We start from the raw sequence: 21,634 nt of genomic DNA on the forward strand, positions 1-21,634 counted from the left end.
CCTCCGAACACCTCCCCACACGCACTCGGGGGCGCGTGGCCTCATCCCGAAGGCGTGCCACCCACCCCCAGGGACCAGTGCAGATAAGTTACTCACTTGGGGTTGAGGGAGCTCCAGGACACCGGCTCCAGGTTCTTGGCCAACGGCGTGGCGAGCCGGCACAGCGCCAACACGACCATCGCCACAAGCCACTTGCCGAGCCAACGCTGCCCAGGCCGGGCCATCTTCCTGGGGGCAGTCTGCACTTCGAGATCCCCTGGCGCCTCCTCGGCAAAGCTCGTGTCGTCTTCCCGTGTCGCGCTGCGCTTTGAGCCACTCAAGCGCCCATCCTCCGCAGCCGCCGGCCTTGAAGTGCTCCCCTCCCGCCGGCTTCGGTGTCGCTCTTCTCCGCCCAGCTGGCCAGGAGGACTCACTGGGCAGCCGTCCCCAACCCGGGCATGGGTTGCGGCCTCCGAAGGCTCGCTCCCCTGGCCTTTCCGCCGCACCAGGCGCGACGGGGGCTCTGAGCCCCCGGGTAATCCCGCCTGATTCCGCTCGGCTCTCGTAGACTGTTCGGGACTGCGCGTCCTCTCCCCGACGGGTTGTCCCCGCGGAGGACTCGGTAGCCGCGCCGACGCCTTCACCGTCCCAGGATCGGCGCCCCTGGGAAGAAGCGGGGGTCTCCCCACAGCACAAGCTCGGCCCCTGGACTCCCGACTGTGTCGCCCTAGCACGGGCTCGGTTCCTCTGGGCCACACTGGGACTCCGGGCTGCGCGCCCCCCGACAGTTTCTACTTCAACGGGGGCCCCCGCTCAATGCACTTAGAGCGGAGAGACGCTGCCGAGCGTGCTAGTCCCATCAGTCTGCGACTCTGAAGCCTCGGCAGCGTAGCCTGGCAGCCCCGTCGCCGAGTCCTTGCTCCCCGGCGATTGAGCCCGAGGGTCTGCGGCCAGTGCGAGCCTCACACACCTCCCACTGCTGTCCAGCGCGCATAGACTCCCTCGGCTGCCGCTGAGCTGTCTACTCCCCTGCTCAGGCGAACGCAGGGCCAACCCTGCTCCTCTTAGCCAATAGCAAGCTCCGTGACGGGGTCCTTGCCCCATACCACGCCCCCAGAGCAGGAAAAGGGCGGGGTTTTAGGGAGCTCTTAAGGACGCTTCGCTGCCGATGGCACCAATCTGAGTGTGCGGTTCGTGCGGTTAGGGTTGGGTCCTTCTTAGTCCTGTTCCCAGAGCGCTCAGCCCGTGGGAAGTTGGTGCTTCTCAAGAGCTGTCGGTCTGCTCTCCTCCCTGCGCGTCTGGTCAACACCCCAACCTGCTGACCCGGGCCGGACAGGCCCTGTCCCAAGTACCCCGGGAAAGTACTTCCATTCTCTTTACACACACGAGCTCTGAAGTCCTGCTCCGTGCCCACCTCCGTGGCAAGGACAGCCGACGGCTCCCCATGCCGTCTCACGTAGGGCTCTGGTGGACTTCCCTCTTTCCGCCCCCAGAATGCATTGTCCGCTTGCACTTGGACCCGGAGTCCAAAACATAAAAGTGGATAGCAGTGGGTGGTGAAGACTCAGGATGGTCAAGTAGGAGATCCGGAGGGGAAGGTGAGTTCTTAGTCCTTGGGGACCAGGCCCTCAGAATCTCAGTTTTTAGGGGGAACCTAGATTTAGAGTCTAGTCCTGACTGAAGGCGCGGACAAAGCCCTGGATTAGGCAAATGGGGATGAGAGGGCACCTCGATAAAGAAAGACATTTGAGGGCAAAGAGGAAAAGGCGCGGGGTAGGAGCCTTTTGAAAAAGCAAAAGCGGGCATCCTGGCCCTGAGACGCCGGACCCCAGCCTCTCCCAGCCTCGCCATATGGGTCTTTGTCTCCCAGCTCTGGCCTATTCTCCCCGCCCCTCCTTGTCTCTGCTTATAACTTGGCTTGATCCCATAGCACAGACCCTCCCGGTCCGACCCATTCTCCTTGGTCGGACCCCGGCAGACGTACCCACGTGCTAATGTCTCCACCTGCTGGTCTTCTATAGCACTACGGGCACCTGGGACAAACTGAGCTCCTACTCGAGCGTGGCACACGCAAGCCTGGCACACACGCTTGAACACAAGACTTGGGACAGGCGTGGCCTTGGCAAGAGCCCCCGCCTGGTATGGGGAGGAAGGGAAAGAAAAAGGAGGGAGATCTGGGTTTGGAGTTGGCTTTGGGGCTGCCAAGAATATAAAATTTCCCTGCTGCTTCTTTATGGAGATAATTAGGTGAGCGACATTCCCAAAGTGCTCTATCATTTACACACAGTTTCACGACCATTATCTCACTTCATAGGAGACTGAATTTCTCACTGGATCCTCTGATAATCTCTGTGGCTGTAGAATCGACCTCTATTTTAGGGAAAATAAAAAAAGAAGCTGGGCCCCTCCCACCTTCAGGGACAGGGCCTTGAGGGTGAGATGTCTCTGGGGAGATAGGGAAGAAGAGGAGCTGTTTAGGGTCTCTCAGCTCCCAGCTGGACCTTGCACTGCAGTATAAGCAAGGAGAGATGAGAAGAACAAGGTGCAAAGACACACCACTAGTCTAGCTGGGAGACTAGGATCCTTGAAGTGTGTGCTAGGACGTCAAACCTGAGTATAGAAAGCTTACTGAGTGCCGTGGTAGATGTTTCTTCCTCTCACAGCACTTTGAGGTGAGTTCCACTATCCTCATTTTATGTAAGGGGGAAACTAAAGCTCAGGGAGACGTGGTAGAAGCAGGATTTGACTCCTGGTGTATCTGCCTCCAAAGGCTGTGCCCATTCCCCTGTACCAAACTGACTTGTTACATTTCCAGCCCCTCTTTGCTTACTTGCTTATCTTGTTCATTCCTGGTTAAAAGCTGGTTCATGCCTGGAAGCTGGTTCATTCCTGGTTAAAAGCTGGTTCATTCCTGGTTAAAAGCTGGTTCAGCCTTCAAGATGGCTGTTGCCAGGACTGTAAGGACTCAGAGTCCTTCAAGGGGTTACCTGGCATGAGAAAGTTCACCTGTGTTCCTGGCCACAGCTCAAAGTTCTTCTCAGTTAAAATCACCATTTCACCTCCAGAACCAGCCTTATATTCTTCCTCCCCACAGCCAACACGCCTGGTGTCCCTTGGGAGAAGAGCCCAAGACCTGGCTGGTGCAGGATTGGAGAGATGAGCCTATGCTGCCAAACCTGGGAAACCTGGGAAGTCAGAAGCAATTCCTGACTGTGCCAACACCTAACCCTGGGTGGGGAGGGCAGCAGAGGAAATGAGGAGAGGACTCTATGTCCAGGCCTGCTTCACAGGCTCGTCACCCCTGGTCACGGCACAGCCCTTCTGCCTCAACCTGCCCAAGCCAGCTACAGAGGCCTCAATAGCAGGGTTGGGCCTACTCCCTGACACAGTCAGGACCAGTGAGTGACTCCAGGTTCCCACCTCCTGCTCCACCCTACCAGGATCTCAAATTTAGTGAATCAGGCCCCTGAGGTAAGGAAAAATTACTCCCCAGGAGAGCCTGAGAGGAAATCAGGATCTGTGGGGGATGGGAGCCCTCCCTCTCTTATCCAAGCCCTCCCTGCTCTACTTGCAGCCACCCCCCACCCAAGCCTCCCAGATCACTGTGTCACCACACACACACACAGCCCACAGGATCCAAGTCCAGCAGCACTTTCTGAGCACTGCCTCTGTTCTGGCCTCCAAGCTGGGCCAGCCCCGGTGACCCAAAGAGAAGCCCCACCAAGTCCTGCCCACAAACAGCACCAAGCACCAAAACCAATATGTGGAGCCTCCTGGGCCCAGGGATGCAGGAGAACATCCAGTAGCTGCAGGAAGTCTCAGGCATCATGCAGTTCCCTGAGATCTCCAGGGCAGCTTCTTCTGAGCTCAGCTTCCCACGTCCATGGGAGGAACAGATTTCCCTGCTTATCAGCTGTGTCTCTTTGGGCAAGTCACTTCCCCTCTGTGTGCCTCAGTTACTTGGCTGTAATCTGGAGATCATCCCTCCTTCACAGAGACGTGGTGAGGGGTGACTGCACAGAAAGGGCTTAGCCTCATGCCTGGCCCACCACGGTGCTTACTAAATGGAAACTCTTACTTTTCCAGAGCCACTGTCATCCCCAGTTTCCCAGTTTCTCACTTGTACACCTATGCTTTGTGTGCCATGCACACTATTTTAGTGTCTCTCATATTCCCACACACACGTACATATTCACTCACAAACTCTCACTCTTTCTCACTGTACATTTATTCAGTACCAGGTGGTAGGCCTGGGTCCTGCCCTTGTGGAACATTTTTCTTATGTTTGCTGTCATCCTACACATGCATGAACATACACACACCTCCTTTCTATTTCTGTGGCTCTTGTCCTTGACCTCTCCCTATCTGCCGTGCACTCTGAGACACAGAGAGGTGAAGTAGCTCACCTAAAGCCATACAGCCAGGAAGTCAAAAAGTCAGGATTCAAACCTAGGCCATCTGGCTAAACAACTTGAGATTCTAATCATGGCTGTACAATGATATCCCAAGGCTCTGGAAAGGAGCGTGTGCCAAGGCACAGGCTTTGGTGAGTCACCAGGCCCAGCCAGAGCCTGTACTCGGAAAAGTGGACTGAAGGGTCAGGGAGCAATAATCTTAATCCGAGGCCCAGGGCAATACCAACCGGGATAACCCAGTGAGGCTGACAACCCTCTCTCCTAACTACAGTCATCTCTGGCCTGCCCTCTGCCTCCTGTCTGTTCCCTGGAAGACCTACTGCTTCCACCTGCATCCTCCTCAAACGTAGGTGCGCCCACTCCCTACAGGGGGAGGGAGAGCCACCACTTCGTGAACACCGGGCACTACAGCTGGGCCCCTTTGCCTGGCGGTGCTATGTAATCTTTGTTCAACCCTCATAACATCCCTGAGGTAGACCTGTTTTATTTATTTATTTGTTTATGGCAGCTGGCTGGTACGGGGATCCAAACCTTGGTATTACAAGGCTGCATGATAGACCTATTTTAGAGATGAGAAAACAGACTCCAGGCTCAATCTGGCTGTGTCCCCTCACCCACCTCAGCCTGCAAAGCCCTCTCTTGCTTAACCGGATTATTCCCACTGCCCTCTTCTCTCCTGCTCTTTTCTTTGCTTCCACCTGCCTCCTAGTTGAAGCCAGCAGGAGTCTGTGTTGGGCCCAGGCTGCCCTCCCTCTCCCATGAATACCTTGCTTTTCCCAAGTTGCTCTATCTCTGGGTCAGTCTCAGGGCAAGCCGGGGGGGGGGTGAGGCTCAAGCTCTCCCACTTTTCCCCCTCCTCCCCATGGCTGCACCACACTCCAGTGCTTGGTCAGATCTAACCCCGGGTGGGGGTAAGCTCTGGAAGTCTGGTTGCACTGCAGCCATGACAGTTCTCAGTGGCTGAGGAAGGAGGGGGCCAAAGACTCAACCAGACTCTACCACCAGCCCCTCCCCGATCCCTGTCCTAGCTGCATATCTGGTTTATGGGTGTTTGCATTGAGTTCATCTTGATCTGCCAGGTACCCACCTGGCTCTGGATAAGGCTGATGGGAGGATGACACTAGGGATGGGAGGAGCCATTCTCTCCCTGCAAATGGCCTGGTCCCCCTCCCTCCTCTCTTTATTCCCTCCTCATACACGTTTACCCCTACTCTGGACTCCTAGACATCTGTCCCAAGCCCTCAGGCCCCATACAGGTAAATGGCCTGCCTCTGCCCCTGAAAAGAGCTTGGAACAGGGCATCTGAGAACCAGAGCATGGCTTGGTGTGCATGGCAGGTAAACAAGGCTCTGAACTGCAGCTGCCACCCTGGGCTCCTCAGATGCCTTATCTTTAGACGCCCCTGCCCTCCTGTGTTTCACTGATCTGTGCTCAGCTTTCTCTAGCAGTTCTCCCTGTCCTCTGCCCTCCGGCCCAGCAGAAGGCAGCCTAGATGGGGGAAGCCTGCAGCACCCCAGCCTAGCCCACCTGTTGCTCCCTCACTCTAGTTACCTGGGGGATGTGCAAGGAGGGGCTATGCTGTTCATCACTGTCAGGGGTTCAAGAATTTGGGGGAGGGGAGCAGCAGCTGTCCCTACCTGTCACTGACTCCAGCCTAGCTTCCTCTCTCAGAGAGCCAGTGGCCTGGGGGAGGGCGGTGCTGGCTGGAGAAATGGCACCTTTGCCCAGTCCTCTTCCTGGATCCTTAGTGAACACACTGGACACATAAGACCCCATAAACACAGGAAATCTAGTTTCCAAAGAGGACCACCCCAAGCCAAGCAAGCATTTGGAGAGCTGAAGAGCAGAGGAAAGGGGACGCTGCTTCCTCATCTCTCCAGCCCTCCTAGCTCTGAGCCCTTGTTAGCCTATGAGCTAGCTTCCTACCTCCCACCTGCCATGAAGGCTGATGGGCCAGGTTCTGGGCTTTCTGCACTGATAACCGCAGGCCTACTGGGAAAGAGGCCATGAGCCCCTGGGGACATCCTGAGGACAGATGAGGGGCTGGAGCCAGGTGACCAGATAACCACTGGCAGATATATGGCACCCAAGCTCACCACCTTCCAGCTGCCCATGAGCCAACCCAGCCAGAATCTCTGACATTGGAACCTCCCCTGCCCACTCACAACTCAAGGAGACCTTCCTTCCCACCTTCAATCAGGAAGGCCCCAGCACCTGGGCTCAGTGTACCTCCCAGTGAGGGCCCAGTTTCTCTCTAAGCCTTTAGTCTCCCCACCAACCCTCCACCATCCCACCCCCACCAGACCTCCACCTCCCAGGGCTGCCTAAGGAGGGGTTGGAGTGAGGCTGAGGCCCTGACCTCGACTGACAAAACACCCAGCATCTCTTCCTTGCCAGGAAGCCAGCCCCTGACTGAGGAACATAAATCTCCCTGGCCTGGCTTGTTTTTCTTTCACAGCCCCTCTCCAGGACACAAAGCAGAGCCTATGACAGCCCTCACCTCCGCCTGGAGAGGTGGAGGTGGGGGTGTGGAGGGAGGGAACTTTCCTCCTGCGATGGGTGTCCTAGGCAGAGGTGGATGAGGCAGGACGTTTGGGGGCTGCTGAACTGAGTGCCTGAGGAAATAGGGCTCTAAAGACTGGAGAGGGAGGGGTGGGATCTCAGAGGTGGGGAAAGGAGGCATTAGGCAGGCTGTTGAATCAAAGGATGTCATCCCCAAAGAAATCTTTCCTCTCCCTAGTAACCTCCCAATTCTTCAAACTCTGTCGACCTCCAGTGGCAAGTTCAGTACTTGCAGCCCAAAAACTGACCCAGTACTGAGCCCGGCCCCCAACAACCCAACAGGAGACTGGGATACTGCCATTCTCCAGTGCTGGCCTGGGCTGAGCTAATCCAGGAATGACTTCCCTTATCCCCATCTTCCTTTCCAATGCTGGGAATCCCATCCATCCAGGCCTGCCTCAGCACCCACCTCCTCTGGGCAGCCTTTCTGGAAGGCCCTAGCCCACAGGGTCTGTTCCCTCCTTTGAGCTTTATATCCTAAGTGTACTGCCTATGATCACCACTTGGATTTTCACTATTTGTGCACATCTTAGCTCTCCCAATATATACTAACCTGGGGCAGAAACTACTGACTGCTTCTCTTATCTTCTGCGTCAAGGCCAAGCATGGGGATACACATACAGGAGGTGCTCAACAAAAGCTAATGGTGATGGTGGTGGTGGTGATTATAGTGACAGCTGCCATTTGTTGAGCACCAACTACATTCCAGGTACTTTGTATTCATTCTTTCATACAAAACTCATTTTATATACCAAGAAGGAATCTGGCACTCTCAGAAGTCAAGCGACTTAATGTCTTGCATCCAGTAAGTGGCAGAACCCAAGGTTTGATGCAGGTCTCTCCGGTTCCAAGCCACAGTTATCTCCATCTCCTATGTGCCAGACACTGTATTTATCTCTGGAAGGGACACAAGGATGACTACAACTCAGTCCCTGACAACATGGCATGATGTGGGCCGCAGCAATGACCTGTATGCTCCGTGGAACATGGAGGGACTAGTTCTGCATCCTTCCTCCTCCTCTCTTATCTCAAGGCAAGTCTTCCTTAGTTTGATCATTTGACCAAAGGACAAATTGCCCAGCTGGGTGGGCAGTCTCACAGACCCTGTCACACGAGGAGGCTATGTGGTCAATTAGGAGATTCCTATAGACAATGGACACCTGAAAAAGACAAGAATCTAGGGCCAGAGAGGGAGATTCCATCGGAGATTTCTCCCAGTCTCTGGAATCAACAAGGGGCAGTTCAGTTCACAAATATTGCTCGGTCTCCCCTGAGAGGCTGGCAGATGCCAGGACCTGAGGCTTAAAGAGATGAGAGAGAGCCCATGCTACTTCCCCTCACTCTCTGTCATTCCCAGTTAGCCAGCAGTCCCAGACCAGCAAGCAACTTTGAGTAAAGGGCCCACCAAACTGAGCCTTATTCTTTGTCCCTGGCTTCCCTGAGACATTTGCCTATCTCCAGCCTGGTGACCTTGGAGGGAACTAAGGCAGGTCACTCTTCCTTCTCCCCTTCCCCCAAGTAAGCCACTTACCTGAGACTCTCTTTCAGTCGCTCAGTTCTTAGTAATCTTTTCTGCTTGGACTAGAGAAGAAAAGAGCCTGCTGTAGGGGCCCAAGGTGCCAACCCTTCTCCCCTTCCCTTGTCTGCCCCTACCACTGGGGTTCTAACAAGGCCCTGGCGTGGAGTTGACAGCTCTGGAAAGCAAGCATCCTAATCAGTTTCCCAGGCACATGCTGAAAGGAGCGGAGCTTGCAGGTTTCAGGTTGGACTTTCCATGGGCACTTTATTAAGGAGTTTTATGGTGAAAGTGGATGATTGGTAACACCTGCTTTTAAAAAAGTCCAGGCTGGAATTACCACAGCCAGGCAATAAGGTCCAGGACTCTGTGACTGTGAGTACCCATTTTTCCTCTAGTTGGTGCCGAACAGAACTGCTTCCAGCAGGAAATTTCAGCCCGGCCAGCGGGGCCTCTCAGGGCCTACTGCTGGACAGAAGCACAGTAGTCTTCCTCTCAGGAACGTATGCGCCCTCGCCAGGCAACTCAACTTCCACTAGCAGCTACAGCCTCTCTCCCAGCCTGGCTGATTGCTAAGGCTGATGGGCATGCACGTACTACACATACCCCACTGCACAGAATATTTACACTCCAGGAGCTCGTTAGGGAAGATGGGCTCACACACTGCTACCTCGCACGTAGCAAAATTCACATTTCCAGAAAAAATGTCTCCAAGTGCCTTTCCTGAAGGTGCATGGTCCAGCAAGCTCTCTGGACACCCTCAATGACCCCTTGGATGAAGTCAGGCCTCTGGAGTCAGTGGTGCCCAGAGTGGCATTATGGGGACACATGCACCCTACAATGGTCACAGAGGTCAGCAGAGAACTATGTGTGGGGCAGGGATGTCACACAGTCCTGAGTAGCCTGTGGCATTCACTGCAAGGGGCTGGGAGCCTACTTCCTAGGGTTGTGAGGGTTAAATGAGCTGATACATGCAAAACATTTATATAGTAAGTGCCATGGAAGTTTTAGTCCTTATTAGCTGTCTTTTTGACCTCTTCAAATATTTATTAGCCATTTGTATCTCATCTCTGCTTTGTCTTCTTTGTTTTGTGGTTTTTTCTTACTAATTTGTAAGAACAATTTATATATTAAGAATGCTCGTTTTTCTTGAAACTGTCTGTAGTGTGGAGCCCAAATTATTTTAATTATGTTACTGTTTTTCAGATTATTCGTTATTTTATAAGCTTTTTTGAAATATCATTTGTATACCATAAAATTTTCCCCTTTAAAGTATACGTATCAGTAGGTTTTAGTACATTTGTATAGTTGTGTAAACATCACCATTATTTAATTTCAGAACATTTCACACACACTCCCAAACCCATATCTATTAGCAGTCACTACCCATTCCTATTCCTCCCCCTCCCCAGCCCCTGACAACTACTAGTCTACTTTCTGTTTCAATGGATATGCCTATTCTGGATACTTCATATAAATGAAATCATACACTATGTGGTCTTTCGTGACTGGCTTCTTGCACTTAGCATATTATGTTTGAGGTTCATCCATGTTGTGACATGTGTCAGTAGTTTGTTCCTTCTTGTTGCCACATATCATTCCATTGTATGAATATACCATATAATTTTCATGCTTTTATCACTGATGGACATTTGTATTATTTCCACTTTGGGGCTTCCATGAATAATGTTGCTATGAACATTCATGTACAAATTTTTGTGTGCATGTATATGTTCACATTCCTCATGGTTATATACCTAGGAGTAGAATTGCTGGGTCATGTATTAACTCTGTGTTTAACTTTTTGAGGAATTGCAAACTGTATTGAAAAGTGGCTGTACCATTTTACATTCCCACCAGGAAAGTACGATAGTTCTAACTTCTCCACATTCTCTCAAACACTTGTTTTTTTCTGTCTTTTTGATTATAGTTATCCTAGTGGTGTGAACTGGAATCTCATTGTGGTTTTGATTTGCGTTTCCTTGATAATTCATGATGTGGAGAATGTTTTCATGTGCCTATTCACCTTTCGTATATCTTCTTTAAAGAAATGTCTATTCAGATACTTTACTCATTTTTTAATTGGGTTCTTTTTTTTTTATTGTTGAGTTGTATGTGTTCCTAACGTATTATGGATACATGTCCCTTATCAAGTATATGATTTGCAAATATTTTCTCCCATTCTGTGGGCTGTCTTCTCATTTTCTTGATAGTGTCCTTTAAAGCATAGAGGTTTTTAATTTTCATGAAGTACAGTTTATCTATTTTAACTTTTGTTTCTTGTGCTTTGGTGTCATATATAAGAATGCATTGCCAGATATGAGGTCATTCAGATTTACCCCTATATTTTCTTCTTCCATTTACCTCTTTGGTTCATTTGAGTTAGTTTTTGTATATGGTGTGAGGTAGAGGTCTCACTTCATTTTTTTTACATGTGGATATCCAGGTGTTCTAGCACCTTTGTTGGAAAGACTTTTCTTTCCCCTATTGAATTATCTTGACATTCTTGTTGAAAATCAATTGACCATAAATATGAAGGTTTATTTCTGGACTCAATTGTATTCCATTGAACTATATGTCTGTCCTTATGCCTGTATGACACTGTCTTGATTACTATGGCTTTGTAATAAGTTTTGAAATCAGGATGTGTGAGGTCTCCAACTTTGTTTTCCTCTTTCAAGATTGTTTCATCTATTCAGGGTCCCTTGTATTCCATTTAAATTTTAGCTGATCAAATCTACAAAATAAAACAAAAACAAAACAAAACAAAACAAAATCTGTAGATCAATTTAGAGATTAAATTTAAAATATTAGGTTTCCCATTTCATGAACATGGAGGATGACTTTCTATATATTCAGGTCTTCTTTCATTTCTGTTAACAGTGTTTTGTAGTTTTCAGAGTATAAGTCTTACACTGATGTTATTATAAATGAAATTGTTTTCTTAATTCATTTCAGATTGTTCATTGCTAGTGTATGGAAATACACATTTTTGTACATTGCTCTTATATTCTACAACTTTACTTAATTTGTTTGTTACTTGTATTAGGTTTTAGTAGATTCCTTAGAATTTTTTATATACAAGATTATGTCATCTGCAAATAGAGATAAATATTTACTTCTTCTTTTTTATCTAGATATGTTTTATTTATTTTTCTTGCTTTATTGCTCTGGCTAGAGCCTCCAGTAAAATGTTGAATAGAAGTACTGAGAACAGACAGCCTTGTCCTGTTCCTGAACTTAGGGGAAAAGAACTCAGTCTTTTACTGTTAAGCAAGATGTTAGCCATGGGTTTTTGTTTGTTTGTTTGGTTGGTTGGTGTTTCTTTGTATATGCCCTTTGTCTGGTTGAGGAAGTTCCCTTCTCATCCTAGTTTTTGAGGTGTTTGTTTGTTTTCCCATCATGAAAGGATGTTGGATTTTATCAAATGCTTCTTTTGTGTCTATTGATATGATCATGTGGATTTTGTCCTTTATTCTATTAATATGATGTGTTACATTGATTGATTATTAGATTTTCAACAAACCTTGCATTCCAGAGATAAATTCCATATGTTCATAGTGTTTAATACTTTTTATGTTACTGAATATGGTTTGGTCTATAGTAGTTTTCTTTTCTTGTAACATCTTTGTCTGGGTTTAGTATCAGGGTAACACTTCATAGAATAATTTGCAAAGTATTTCCTCCTTGTGTTAATTAGGGTTCTCCAGAGAAACAATAGGAGATAGATAGATAGATAATAAGGAATTGACTCATGCAATTATAGAGCATGGTAAGTCCAAAATCTGCAAAGCCAATGTGCCAGTTTGAGTCCTAAGGACAGCAGGCTGCTGTAGAACAAGGAAGAGCCAATGTTCCAATTCAAAGGCCATGAGGCAGGAAAATTCTGTTACACAGGGGAGGGTCAGCCTTTTGTTCTATTCTAGCCTTCATCTGATTGAGTTATGGAGGACAATCTGCTTTACTCAGTTTACCCATTTAAATGTTAATCTCATCCAACAACACCCTCAGAGAAACACCCAGAACAGTGTTTGGTCAAATATCTGGATACCTCATGGCCCAGTCAAGTTGTCACATAACAACCATCAAAAGTCCACCCCTTATTAACTTGGCACCCATATGCGTCTCCTTACACCATACTTAATCTCCAAATAAAGGCAATAACAAGGTTATAATTCTGCCTGACATGATATGACTATTTTGAGTACTACCAAAAATGCATTAACCCCTTCTCCAGAAGAGGATGTAAAGTGCTCAAGTAAGGTTTACTCTTCTCCTGATACCTCGTAACTTAAATATTATGATGTAAAGTTAAAAATACTTAGATACTGTGATACCCAAATCTCCCTCTGGCTCTCTAAGGATGCCTCATTAGATTGAGGATACACCCAGATAATCCAGGATGATCTCTTCATTTCAAGGTCATTAACTTCTGCAAAAAACACTTTTTTCCAAATAAGATAACATTCACAGGTTCCAGGGTTTAGGACATGGCCATGTTTTTTTTGGTGGCCACCATTCAGCTCACTAGAGTGGATAAAGGGGTGGAGGGAATGAGATGAAGAGCAAGGGGCACAGACAGTGCTGTCATGATGTGCTTGTCATAGGTACCACCATCACCTCACAAACATTCATTGAGTGATTACTATGTGCCAAGCCCCATGCTAAGCCTTTATGTACATTATCCCATTAAAGTAGCCCAACTCTCTGAGTTGTTACTGTTATTACTGCCATTTTCCAATGAGGAAGCTGTGATACAGAGAGGTTAAGTAACTTGCCCACACTCACACAGCTAGGAAGTGTTGGAACCTGCTTACTAGCTGTCTGATTTCAAATCCAGTAACCCTAACCACAAACCTCAGCTTTCCCCTCAGACAAGCCCAGGAATTGGGATTCAAGGAGCAGCAATGATGTTAGAAGAATCCTAATATAGCTGTTGGAAGCCTGGGCTTTGATATAAAATTGACTTGAATTTCAATTCTGTCTCTGTCCCTTATTACCTGTGTGACCTCCCTAAGCTTCTGTTTGCCCTATGATGATCAAGAGGGAAACCACTCATTCATTCATTAAGTGCCTACTAAGTGCAGGAAAGTAACACTTTCCTGTCAGGGCACTGTGCAGATTGAATGAGTTAATGTATGCAAACCTTCTGGCATGTATTTCATGCTTGGCAGAATGCCTATTATTATTGTGTAGTTGCAGTTTTGAGAGAGAAAGAGAGAGAGACAGAGGGGGCAAATGACCAGGAGGTGTTACGTTTGGAGTGAGACCAAGATGAAGTTCCCAAGACCTAGGCTGATTCAAATGCCAGAGAAGCAATAACATAGGCAGGCAAAGGCTAGGATCCTTGGCCAGGTTGTGGAGAAGGCTCCCACAGCAAGGCCATAGGCTCTAATCTCAGCCTGACTCTACATGAGGCAAACACATGAGGGTGTGTGCCCCTCACAACAGGCTAACTCAGAGAATCCCAGAGAAGCCCTGCTCTCTTTTTTCTACCTGTGAGCGGCAGGCTCAGGCCCTGTGACTGTGAAGGAGGCGGAGGGAGGGAGGAGGTGTAGGAGGTTAGCAGGATCATTTCTGTGACATGGAAGACCAGATACCTTGAGTCAACCCACAGAAGAGAGTAAAAGGGGAGGTAGAATAGGCCCAGCAGATTTGAGGTAGAGGGGGAGGGAAGAAGTCACACTGCAAGGGATTGAAATGACCTCTTAGCCTGGGGACCAGGCAAGTATACACAGCATCAGTTTATTACACACACACACACACACACATGAAATATGAGGGAGTCAGATTTGGAGAAGGGAGCCATAGTGAGGCATGGGAATGTCCAGCCAGGGGCATTTGGGGTCATACAAGATCTCAGTATTCATGTTATGATCATAAAAAATAAAGACAGTGAAATTTCATGTCTCTATAGGATTACTATGTGGAAAAGACTGCGCTGATATCTCTAGTGAGAAAGGCCCAATGAAATCAAGCCAGTGCTGAGGATAGGAATCTTGAAGAACTTCTAAAGCCTGAATAGGGTAATTTAAACTTCAGAATTAAGGGAACAAGGAGTGGTAGCAAGGTGCATCAGCTTTGGAGTCAGGCATATTCACTACACACTTGATGGTAGTGTGGACTTGGGCAAGTTACATAAACTCTCTGGGTTTGCCTCATCTTTCAAATGGGAATAATAATAGTACTATCAGGTAAGGGTTAAGTTAGATACTGGGTAAGGGCATGTCTGGCACAGAGCAGGTGCCTGGAAAATGTTGGTTCTACCGCTATCCATAAGGGAGTCTTGAGGACCTCCTTCAATGAGAAACTTTGGGGAACTTGAGGCAGGTTGTTCTACTTGGGGGAAGTATCCCACTGTCAGGAGATTAAACCTATGTAGAGTTGGACCTGGGTTAGATATCCTTTAAGAAACCTTCCATCCCTGAGCCTCCATGATCAGTCAGTCAGCAAATATATAGAGTATACCACATACCATAAGCAAGGCATTGTGGAAAATACAAAAAGATATTCAGTTTTCATCATTCAGGTCTCAGCTCAATTCCATTTCCCAAGGGAACTTTCTCCAACCATCCGGGCTAAATTAGTACCACTCCCAACAACACTAGTCATTGTTTAGGCCATTATCTTGTTTTATTTCCTTCATTACACTTAATACAGTCTAAAATTGCCTCATTCTTTACGTGTTTACTCTCTGGCACGCACATGCACAAAGCTCAGTAAAATTTGCTGAAATGAAGTATAAGAACCGGACCTTGGCATCAAAGAGCTTATCATCCAATTGGAGAGGTGAGACAGGTGTGGGAGGAGTTGAGGGTTAGTGTGTCAAGGTCAAGAGATCACTTTCAGCCAAGAGGTATGTGTTCTAGGAGTTGCTGGGTCTTGAGTAAAGCTTTGAAGGATGAAGGCCATTTGAGGAAGTGGAAATAAGTGAGAGGAGGGGAGCAGATGAATGATTTTGCATTTCCTTAATGATTAATAATGTTGAGCATCTTTTCACATGCTTGTTGCTCAATTGTGTGCCTTCTTTGGAGAAATGTCTATTCAAGTCTTTGCCCATTTTAAATTGGGTTATTTGTCTTTTTCTTGAATTGTAAGAGTTCTTCATATATTTTGAATAAACCCTTATCAGATATATGATTTATAAATATTTTTCTCCCACTCTGCGGGCTCTTTTCAGTCTCTTGATTCTTTTCATTGATGCACAAAAGATTTTAATTTTGAAGAAGTCCAATTTATCTTTTTTTTGTTACTGTTGCTTATGCTTTTAGTGTCACATCTAAGAAACTATTGCCAAATCCAAGGTCATAAATATTTACCCCTGTGTTTTCTTCTAAGAGTTTTATCATTTTAGCTCTTATATTTAGCTATTTTATCTGTTCTTAGTTAATTTTAGTACATAGTGTGAGGTAAGAGTTCAACTTCATTCCTTTTTTTCTTTAAGAACTATTGTATATTTATTTTATAAAATTTATTTTTCTTGTCTTCATTTTGGCAAAATCGCTAATTATGTTTTTTTCCTTACCTAATTGAATTTTTATTTATTTACTTATTTTTATTTTAACTTATTGATATACATAGTAGTTGGTTTTCATGTCCCTTTACCCATTCCTGCTGTACCAAAAAAAAAAAAAAAAAAGACAATAGCACCCACAGTTCTCATTGTTTGAACACCACCATGTTGCCAAACCTGTTTCTCAGCCCTGCCATAAAGCAGTGAACAAGCCAGAGAGGGTCCTAGCTGTGGAATGGCACTCACATCTCAGCAAGAGGAGAGAGAAAGAAAAGAGTCAGCAATGAGGACATTTGCCGATAGTAATAAATACTCTGGAGAAAATAACGCAGGGTAATGGAATAGAAAGAGCGAATACTAGACCCTCTCCTCTTTTAGCTGTTTCTCCTGGTAATTGGTTCCCTCATTTACTCTTAATAGTATGTGTTAAGTACTGTTTCTTGATCTATCAATTTAAGACTCAACCTCTCCTACTGCTATCTTTGGAATATGCATCTTATCTTTAGTTCCTCCCTCGCTTTTCTGTGTAGCTTTAGACGATATACTGGTACCTGTACCTCTTGTTATATTAACTGTAGACGGTATCTCTTGACTCCCCGTTATGTAAGATAAGACTGTCAGTGGCCCTGCTTTTCCCCTCAGCTCCTCTCTTCCTTTCTAAATCCCATCTTCTATTACCTGTACTTTTAATTTTACATTGTCAAGATTGACGACATTTCTATAAGGATAATTAAATCTTCCATAGTTTCTGTATAGGTTGATTAAAAAGTTGAAAATAAACAGTGTTTGCATTATTGTAGCTGGGTACATTGTGTTCCCTTCACAGCCAACTAGTTTATTACGCAACCACTTTACTTTCTTATACAACTTTTTGTTCTCCTGAGGTTTTTGTTTCTTTTCTCTTCTTTTCACTTAGGACAAAATACACATAACAAATTTACCATTTTAACCATTTTAAGGCATATAGTTCATTGGCAAGTAGTGCGTTCATATTTTTGTGTAACTATCATCATTATCTAGTTCTAGAACATTTCTATCTCCTCAATGAACGCCCCATACCATTCCCCATTTCCCTCCAGCCCCTGACAACCACTAATTTATTTCTATCTGTGAATTTACCTATTCTGGATATTTCATATAAACAAAATCATGCAGTGTGGAATTTTGTGTCTGGCTTCTTTCACTTATCATAATATTTTCAAGGTTCATCCATGTTGTAGCATTTATCGGTACTTTATTTCTTTTTGTGGCTGAATAATATTCTATTGTATGAATATTTCACATTTTGTTTATTTGTTCATCCATTGATGGTCAATTGAGTTGTTTCTATGTTTTGGCTGTTGTGAATAGTGCTGCTATAAACATGCATGTATAAATTTTTGTTTGAATACTTGTTTTCAATTCTTTGGAATTGAAATATACCTAGGAGCAGAATTTCTGGGTCTTATGGTAATTCTATGTTTAATTTATTGAGCAGCCAACAAATTGTTTATCACAATGGCTGCACCATTTTACATTCCTGCCAGCAATGTACACAGGTTCCAAGTTATCCACATCTTCAAGAGCATTTGCTATTTTCTGTGTTTTAAATTGTGGCCAATCTAGTGAATGCGAAATGATATCTCTTTAGCTTTGATTTTGCATTTCCTTAATGATTAATAATGTTGAGCATCTTTTCACATGCTTGTTGCTCAATTGTGTGCCTTCTTTGGAGAAATGTCTATTCAAGTCTTTGCCCATTTTAAATTGGGTTATTTGTCTTTTTCTTGAATTGTAAGAGTTCTTCATATATTTTGAATAAACCCTTATCAGATATATGATTTATAAATATTTTTCTCCCACTCTGCGGGCTCTTTTCAGTCTCTTGATTCTTTTCATTGATGCACAAAAGATTTTAATTTTGAAGAAGTCCAATTTATCTTTTTTTTGTTACTGTTGCTTATGCTTTTAGTGTCACATCTAAGAAACTATTGCCAAATCCAAGGTCATAAATATTTACCCCTGTGTTTTCTTCTAAGAGTTTTATCATTTTAGCTCTTATATTTAGCTATTTTATCTGTTCTTAGTTAATTTTAGTACATAGTGTGAGGTAAGAGTTCAACTTCATTCCTTTTTTTCTTTAAGAACTATTGTATATTTATTTTATAAAATTTATTTTTCTTGTCTTCATTTTGGCAAAATCGCTAATTATGTTTTTTTCCTTACCTAATTGAATTTTTATTTATTTACTTATTTTTATTTTAACTTATTGATATACATAGTAGTTGGTTTTCATGTCCCTTTACCCATTCCTCTTCCCCCCTCCCTCACTAACCTCCTCTACCCCACTACATCATATCCGTGCACTTGTCTTAACAAGTTCAAGGAATTGTTGTCTTCTTCCCTCCTCCACCCTTTATTTGTTTGTATATTTATTTATTTATTTATTTATTTCAGCTCCCACAAATAAGTGAGAACATGTGGTATTTCACTTTCTGTGCCTGACTTGTTTCACTTAATATAATTTTCTCTAAGTCCATCCATATTGTTTCGAATGGTAATATTTCATTTTTTTTATGGCAGAGTAGTATTCCATTGTGTAGATATACCACAGTTTCCTTATCCACTCATCTGATGATGGACATTTGGGCTGGTTCCAACTCTTGGCTATTGTAAATAGTGCTGCAATAAACATGGGAGTACAAGTATCCCTTTGGCAAGATAATTTCCATTGCTCTGGGTATATTCCCAACAGTGGAATAGCTGGGTCATATGGTAGATCTATCTGCAATTGTTTGAGGAACCTCCATACCATTTTCCATAAAGGCTGCACCATTTTGCAGTCCAACCAACAGTATATGAGGGCTCCTTTTTCTCCGCAACCTCGCCAGCATTTATCATTCTCAGTCTTTTGGATATTAGCCACCCTAACTGGGGTGAGATGGTATCTCAAAATGGTTTTGATTTGCACTTCCTGAATGCTGAGGGCTGTTGAGCATTTTTTCAAGTGTCTGTTGGCCATTCGTATATCTTCCTTTGAGAAAGGCCTATTCAGCTCCTTTCCCCATTTTTTAATTGTATTATTTATTTGCTGTAAAGTTGTTTTGAGTTCCTTGTATATTCTGGATATTAATCCTTTGTCAGATGTATATTTTGCAAATACTTTCTCCCACTCGATTGTCTTTTCACTCTGTTGATTGTTTCTTTTGTTGTGCAGGAGGTTTTTAGTTTGATATAATCCCATTTGTTTATTTTTCCTTTGGTTGCCTGTGCTTCTGGGGTCATATTCATGAAGTCTTTACCCAATCCTACTTCCTGGAGTGTTTCTCCTGTGTATTCTTTAAGGAGTTTTATTGTTTCAGGATGTATATTTAATTCTTTAATCTATTTTGAGTTGATTTTGGTATGTGGTGAGAGGTATGGGTCTAGTTTCATTCTCCTGCATATGAATATCCAGTTTTCCGAGCACCATTTGTTGAAGAGGCAGTCTCTTCCCCTGTGTGTAGACTTAGTACCTTTGTCAAAGATCAGATGGCTGTAGATGTATGGGTTGACTTCTGGGTTCTCTATTCTATTCCATTGATCTGTGTGTCTGTTTTTATGCCAGTACCATGCTGTTTTGGTTATTATAGCTTTGTAGTATAGTTTAAAGTAAGGAAGTGCTATGCCTCCAGATTTATTTTTTTTTTGCTCAGGATTGCTTTGGCTACCAATGGTCTTTTGTTATTCCATGTAAATATCTGGATAGTTTTTTCCATTTCTGAGAAAAATGTCATTGGAACTTTGATGGGTATTGCATTGAATCTGTAGATCACTTTGGGTAATATGGACATTTTCACAGTGTTAATTCTTCTGATCCAAGAGCATGGGATATCTTTCCATCTTCTTGTGTCCTCTTTAATTTGTAGTTCTCTTTGTCGAGAATTTTCACATCCTTGGTTAACTTTATCCCTAAGTATTTTATTTTGGGGGGTGGCTATTGTAAATGGGCTAGCTTTCTTTATTTATTTTTTTTCTGCATGTTCACTGTTGGAGTATAGAAATGCTACTGATTTTTGTGTGTTGATTTTGTATCCTGCAACTTTGCTGAAATCATTTATGAACTCTAAGAGTTTCTTTTGTAGAGGCTTTAGGCTGTTCAATATATAGGATCATATCATCTGCAAACAGAGACAGTTTGACTTCATCTTTTCCAATCTGGATGCCTTTTGTTTCCTTCTCTGATTGCTCTGGCTAGCACTTCCAACACTGTGTTGAATAGGAGTAGTGAGAGTGCGCATCCTTGACTAGTTCCTGTTCTTAAGGGAAAAGTTTTCAGCTTTTCCCCATTCAGGATGACATTGTCAGTGGGTTTATCATATGTATCTTTAATTGTGATGACATACTTTCCATCTATACCTAACTTGGAGAGTCTTTATCATGAACAAATGTTGAATTTTGTTAAATGCTTTTTTTTGCTTTGATTATGTTGAGATACTTTCCGTTTATAACTAATTTATAGAGGGTCTTTGTCATGAATGAGTGTTGGATTTTATCAAATGCTTTTTCGGCATCAATAGAGATGATCATATGGTCCTTGTGTTTGATTTTATTAATATGGTGGATCACATTTATTGATTTGCGTATGTTGAACCAACCTTGCTTCCCTGGGATGAATCCCACTTGATCATGGTGTATAATTTTGTGTATGTGTTGCTGTATTCTGTTAGCTAGTATTTTATTGAGGATTTTTGTGTCTATATTCATCATGGATATTGGCCTGTAGTTTTCTATTCTTGATGTATTTTTGTCTGGTTTGTGTATCAGGTTGTTGTTTGCCTCAAAGAATGAGTTTGGGAAAATGACCTCTGTTTCAATCTTTTGGAAAAGCTAGTAGAGAATTGGTATCAATTCCTCTTCGAAAGTTTCATAGAACTCTGCAGTGAATCCATCCAGTCCTGGGCTTTTCTTTGTTGGGAGCCTTCTGATAACAGCTTCAATCTCTTTTATTGTTGTTATTGATCTGTTCAGATTTTCTATATCTTCTTTGCTCAGTTTTGGTAGTTTGTGTATGTCCAGAAATTTATCCATTTCCTCCAGATTTTCAAATTTGTTGGCATATAGTTGTCTATAGTAGTCTCTAATGATTCCTTGTATTTCTAAGGTGTCAGTTGTAATTTCACCTTTTTCACTTCTAATTTTTGTTATTTGGGTCTTCTCTCTTCTTTTCTCAGTTAGCCTTGCTATAGGTTTGTCAATTTTATTTATCTTTTCAAAAAAACAACTTTTTGTTTCATTGATGGCTTGTATCATTTTGGGGGTTTCTATTTTATTTAGTTCTGCTCTGTTCTTAATTATTTCTTTCCATCTACCAACTTTGGGTTTGGATTGTTCTTGTTTGTCTAGTTCTTTAAGGTGAAATGTTAGGTTGTTCATTTGTCATCTTTTCATTCTTCTGAAGCATTTAATGCAATAAATTTCCCCCTTAGTAGTGCTTTTACAGTATCCCAAAGGTTTTGGTATGATGTATCATTATTTTCATTAGTTTTAATAAATTTTTTGATTTCCTGTTTAATTTCTTCTTGGACCCATATGTCATTAAGGAGAATGTTGTTTAATTTCTATTTGTTTGTATAGTTTCCAGACTTTTGTTTGTTATTGATTTCTAATTTTAATCCATTGTGATCTATA

At 44.2% G+C, this 21,634-nt stretch overlaps 1 protein-coding gene across 1 annotated transcript in view; it reads right to left on the reverse strand.

Annotated features, from left to right (window-relative positions):
- EFNB1 (ephrin-B1) overlaps positions 1 to 1,016 on the reverse strand; it is a 13,998-nt gene extending 12,982 nt beyond the window's left edge. Inside the window, exon 1 of the mRNA XM_008569779.1 lies at positions 97 to 1,016. Coding sequence (XP_008568001.1) covers positions 97 to 224 — 128 coding nt within the window. The 5' untranslated portion in view covers positions 225 to 1,016. The remainder of the gene's footprint in view (positions 1 to 96) is intronic.
- Between the last annotated feature and the right edge of the window lie 20,618 nt (positions 1,017 to 21,634).

The sequence above is a fragment of the Galeopterus variegatus genome, unplaced genomic scaffold, assembly GCF_000696425.1.
Source record: "Galeopterus variegatus unplaced genomic scaffold, G_variegatus-3.0.2 Scaffold528, whole genome shotgun sequence".
Lineage (NCBI taxonomy): Eukaryota > Metazoa > Chordata > Mammalia > Dermoptera > Cynocephalidae > Galeopterus > Galeopterus variegatus.